Genomic DNA, 5,777 nt, shown 5'->3' with positions numbered 1-5,777 from the left:
TCACATTAAGCTATGGCAGAATCCTGTCACATTAAGCTATGGCAGAATCCTGTCACATTAAGCTATGGCAGAATCCTATCATGTTAAGCTATGGCAGAATCATGCAATAATGTGAAACCCCACAATTGCGTTCAGATTGACTTCCCATTGCCTGAAATTGCGTGTGGTAGTCTATCACGCAGTAACGTTAAACCCCATGATTGCATTCGGATCGCTATTGGATTATACTTCCAATTTTCCTTGTCTGATAACATCCAGAGAAAGACCCCATGCGTGAGCCTGCAGGACCTGAGAAAAAAGGTAGAGAACAGGGGGTCTTGGAAATGTTTAATTCACAGGATTGCCATGAGTCAAGGTTGACTTGAACCTCTCACAACAAAACACCAGACATTCCTTCACAGATACTGTGAGTTCCTCATTAGGTGCATGAGGCATGCATCTCTTTGTTTGCTCTGCAAATCCCCTATTCCACTGTTACTCTTTTTTGTTTACTTCCTATGTTTGTCAAGAGCCATTTATTGCTGCCCACAGGAAAGTAATCACTGGTGGCAGCCAACGTCACCTGACCATAAAATCAGGCCAGGTAAATTAGTTCCTTACACAACAGTCTGTACACAAATGAGCTCCACCAAGTTCAGCAGTACCATCAGTGGTGTTCTATGTATCTATACCCAGAAATAAGACCGCTCAGGAACTTGATCTCATCCCAAATATAAGATTACAGCCATCTCAGCTAGCATAGGATTGTAGGCACAACTGACTGAGAATAACATTAAGGATGATGACAGCCAGTGTGGTGTAGTGGTTTGAGTGACTATGACACTGGAGACCTGGGTTCAAATCCCTGCTCAGCCATGAAAACTCACTGAGTGACCCTGGGGAAGTCACACTCTCTTAGACTCAGAAGACAAAAGCAAAACCATTCTGAACAAATCTGGCCAAGAAAAGCCCATGATAGGATCACTTTCTGGTTGCCATATGTTGGTAATGATTTGAAGGCACACAACAATAAGTTCAATGCATAGGCATTTCTCAAATAGAATAAATGTTTAACGATTAATAGAGACAATAACTAGAAGCCAGAAAAAGCCAGATTAGAGGGGAGGTGTGATTCAAATCACTCTAAATTAGCCTTGTCAGACTTGATGACACTGAAATACATTGGACCAGCTCCCATGATCTCTCACCATTAGGCATGTTGGCTGTGGCTGATGGTAGTTGCTGTTCAAAGCATCTATGGGGTACCAAGTTCAGAAAGACTAATTTAAATTTGCTTCCTCACCTACCTATTCATCTTGCTTTTATTTCACAGAAAATCTCAGAAAGTGTGAGGAATGTTTCAAGTACTGTCTACTCCTTGCTCAGGATTTTTTGGTATGGCAACTGCCTTTTCACCAATTTAAAATGTTTAATTCTTGTCAGTAAAAAAATATTGTTAACTAGAGTCCATACATACAACACTCACATCTTAAAATATTAAAGCACTCACAAACTAGCTAACTTGACTCTTCAGCCAAAAGAACCACTTCTGATAAGATGTCAAAGCTATTTATTTCCCTTGTCACCAGCACCATATTGTTGGTATTATCTTCACAGAGAGGAATGAAGATCAGTGACTCTTCTCAAAATACAATTGCAGACTCCATGACTTGAACATCAGCCACATTTTCCCTCTTTCTCTTCGTTTTGTTTTGTTTTAGCATCTTGCTTAATAAATAATTCCAGAGAAGTTGAAAGATATTTTGTGATCTTGGGTTGGTCTAATAAGGGAATTGCCCTGAAATGCTCTATCTCATCATGCAGATTTAGAAGAAGTTTTCAGTGACACAGTGTGAACTGTTGTTGTTACGTGCCTTCAAATCATATTTGACTTATGGCAACCCTAAGGTGATCCTATAAGGGGGTTATCTTTGGAAAGTTTTGTTCAGAGGAGGTTTGCCATTGCCTTCCCCTGAGGCTGAAAGCATGTGACTCGCCCAAGATCACCCAATGGTTTTCATGGCCAAGCGGCCTGTTACAGACTGCCAAAATAAAGCTGCTTGGGGTCTCTTTGGAGGTATGCTGTTTAAATGGTGCATGGGTCCTAAGAGTCCGGAGGTCGCGCCAAAGCCACACTCCATTCCTAAGCACTGGAGTGCAGCTTTGGTGCAGCTTCTGGATTCTTAGGATGCATGCATCATTTAAACAGCATACCTCCAAAGAGACCCCAAGCAGCTTTATTTTGGCAGTCTGTAACAGGCCATCGTTTCTGATTATTCAGACCATACTTTCAGATTGTTCAGACTTTACCTTCAGTAGAAATCCCCCCCTCATCCCACATGCACAAATACGAGTGAGGGCTGCACAAACAGAAACCCAATATTTTAATACCCAGGATGTCCACCCCAATACAAAATGCACCAGCAAAGACAAAGAGGGATCTTATTTGGTGTTATCTTGCATGTTTAAAAGCACAACTCATCTGAAAAATTAGACATTACCTTCAAATAATTCATATAAGAGATCCTTTTCAGTGGTTTTGTATTTTGCAGTATTTATATTCTAAATATTGTAAAAAAAAAGAAAAGTAAACACATTATCTGATTGAAAATATGATTCAGCTTTAATGGACACATTTAGCCGAGAATGCAGTACTGAATATCTATTACAATTTGAACAGCTGCTGTGGGTCAGCAGCCCATCTATCTCCTGCAAATACAATTTGACCTCCATCTTGAAACAATTTTGTTTTTGTATGAGCGGTGAAGAATAGAGAAGTTTTTAGTGAGCATCCATCTTCTTCTGATCCACACTCTTTGGAAGAATTTTTATATTTAAAAATTGTGGATTTTTAAAGGGCTACAAAATAAATAACCACCCAGTCTGCTTTTAAAACAGTCTGTATTTTAAAACAGACCTTTACAAAATCAATATGTTTCTTAACTTTTGGCACAGGTTTCTCTTTCTACATCTGAGCTATGTCTGGTGAAGTACATATAGAACAGACATTTCCACAGAATAAATTGCAGACAACATATTTGCCATCTGTCAAGTTGTTTGTTTCTTGTTAAATTATCCATCATGTCAGTAGCAAATTGTAACAGATTTGTGATTCTGAGCATGACTGACAAATTAACCTCATGATGGAATGCATACATTGACAATCCTCCCTTGTGTCAAAGTCCCAAAGCCTTATCTCATTAAAAACAAATATTTGAAATGGATAGAAGCGGCAAAGTCGTAAAAGCATGGGAGAGGGTCTTAAAAGTGTTGTAAAAGTGTCTCTTTTGCCAAGTTGAAAAAATCAATTGATCAAAAGGATCGTTTTTATCACCCTCTCCCACACTTTTACTACTGGAAGAGAATGAAAGTGACGTCACAAAAACAGAAAGATAAACACTCTTCTCTCTGTTTGCATGCTGGGTTTGTCCTTAATGCGACAGCACTCTCAGAGTCTGTACTAATTGTTGCTGTTGTGTGCCTTCAAGTTGTTTCCAACTTATGGCAAACCTAAGGCAACTCAATCACTGTTTTTTCATGGCAAGGTTCTTCAGGGGGTACCATTGCCTTCCAAAGTTGGACTTTGGCAATGCACTCTACATTGGGCTAGCTTGGTACCAAGTCCAGAAACTCCAAGTGGTTTAGAATATGTCAGAATCAGTTAGACTCATTCGGGTACATCGAGGAGTGATCACATTATATCAATCTTAAAGTCACTCCACTGGCTGCTAGTGAAGAATTATGGCAACCCTCTGGGCAAAGTACAACGCGTTGGTTTTTACCTTTAAAGCTCTATGGTTTGGATTCAGGTTACCTACAGTATCACCTTCTCTTATAAAATCCGCCCTGTACACTCAGTTCAGTTCCCCTGGGGATGTTTGCTCCACTGCCAGGCTAAGACTGGCATGTTTCCAAGAGGACATTTCGCCCACCCCGACCCCCCAGCCCCCTGTGGGAATGGCCCGCCTGCCTAGCATGATAGCGGAAACATGCGATGACCATGTAAAATAACATTACAACAACACCATTGCTTCCAGCAGGCCGACCCATCAGTTTTAAACACAACTTTATTGTATTTTGAAGAATGACTATACAATGGTACTTAATGGTTTATAGTATTGTATTTTAACTGTTGGTTTTATGCGTTTCTTTTTTAATTTGTGTGTTGTTTTTTAATATAATGTACCTTGGCCTCAAACCTTGAGGAGAGGGGATGGAAAGAAATCAATGTTTTGTTGTGTTGTTATGGCCTCTGGAATGAGAGTGTGCACACTCAGCTTTTCTGAGTTTCACGGCCAACCTGGGACTTGAGCTGTGGTCCCCGGAGTCATAGTTCAATGCTGAAAACATATGCCACCCGGGCTCCCGTCTGTACGAAAAACAAGTGCACAAGAGAACTCTTTGCGGAGCTCGTTACCTTGCTTTATTTAATTTTTGAATGCATAGATAGCATTTCTATTGTTTGCTAGTAGTCAGCAGTGTGTAGTGGGTTTGAGTATTGGATGGGATTCTGGACGAACAGTGTGCAAATCCCTCTCAGCCCATAGAAACCGATGGGATGAACTCTCCAGCCAATGAAGGAAAGGGCAGCAGACCCCTCTCTGAAACAAATCTGGACAAGAAACCCGCTGTGATAGGGTTGCCTTAAGTTGGAAACGACTTGAAGCCAACAACTTATTAATTGTAAACCACAGTTTTTCATACAATCAGAAGAGGCTATACAATGGACATCACCAGATGGCCAACATAAAACCAATGAAAGATTGTATATAATTGTGTTAAAAGATAGTGGAATACCTAGACCTGGTGTAATATGACACAATACGGCGGTAAGTAGCGCGAGGGGTGTGCGATGGGGGAGTTGATGCACAGATGCACCCAAATGCGTTACGTCATGTCAAGAAATAAGTTTCCGTCCATGAGATCAAAGTAATAGTTGTCGCTAGATCGAAGGGATTAATAATGGCCGGGGGGGGTACTGGGGGGGGGTAACCCCTATTAGTCTGCGTGTTAGGTCATGCCCCCCCCTGGAAATAGTTGTTCTCAGTTTCTGGGCACCACAATTTCAAAGGATGTTGAGAAACTGGAACATGTCCAAAGGAGGGGGCGACTAAAATGGTGAAGGGTCTGGAAAACCATTTCCTAAGAGGAAACAACTTAGGGAGCTGGGTATGTTTAGCCTGGAGAAAAAAAAAGGTTAAGAGGTGATATGATCGCCCTGTTTAAATATTTGAAGGGATGTACATAGAGGAGGGGGCAAGCTTCTTTTCCTGCTGCCCAGAGACTGAGGACCCAGAACAATGGATGCAAGCTAACAGAAAAAGAGATTCCACCTCAACATTAGGAGGAACCTCCTGACAGTAAGGGCCGTTCCACAGTGGAAACACACTCCCTTGGAGTGTAGTGGAGCCTCCTTCCTTAGAGTCTTTAAACAGAGTGCTGGATGCCATCTGCTGGGGACTTTGATGGGATTTCCTGCATGGCAGAATGGGGTTGGACTGGATGGCCCTTGTGGTCTCTTCCAACTCTATGACTCTATGATTCCCACAGAGGTCTCCAAACTGTGTCCTTCAAGAGTTTTTTTGGACTCCATCTCCCAGAGCCTCAGCCATGTTGTTCCAACAGCCAGGAATTGTGGGAGCTGAAGTCCCAAAACAGAGGCGTTGGGCCCTAATGCGCCGGGTGGGCGTCACTCCTACTACTACTAGGCCTTGCCCAAGGGGTAGGAAGGAGGAGGAGAAGAGAGGAGGCCCGGTTTCCTGTGGGGGGGGCCGCCTTTGCCTTTCCCGGCGGCCCCA

At 42.2% G+C, this 5,777-nt stretch overlaps 1 protein-coding gene across 1 annotated transcript in view; it reads left to right on the top strand.

Annotated features, from left to right (window-relative positions):
* The first annotated feature begins 269 nt into the window (after positions 1-269).
* NOLC1 (nucleolar and coiled-body phosphoprotein 1) overlaps positions 270-5,777 on the top strand; it is a 34,163-nt gene continuing 28,655 nt past the window's right edge. The window contains exon 1 of the mRNA XM_042458441.1: positions 270-300. Within this exon, the coding sequence (XP_042314375.1) occupies positions 270-300 (31 nt within the window). The remainder of the gene's footprint in view (positions 301-5,777) is intronic.

Source organism: Sceloporus undulatus, chromosome 3 (assembly GCF_019175285.1).
Source record: "Sceloporus undulatus isolate JIND9_A2432 ecotype Alabama chromosome 3, SceUnd_v1.1, whole genome shotgun sequence".
Classification (NCBI taxonomy): Eukaryota; Metazoa; Chordata; class Lepidosauria; order Squamata; family Phrynosomatidae; genus Sceloporus; species Sceloporus undulatus.
The sequence above is the reverse complement of the archived record's forward strand: the minus strand, read 5'-3'. Positions and strand labels throughout refer to the sequence as shown.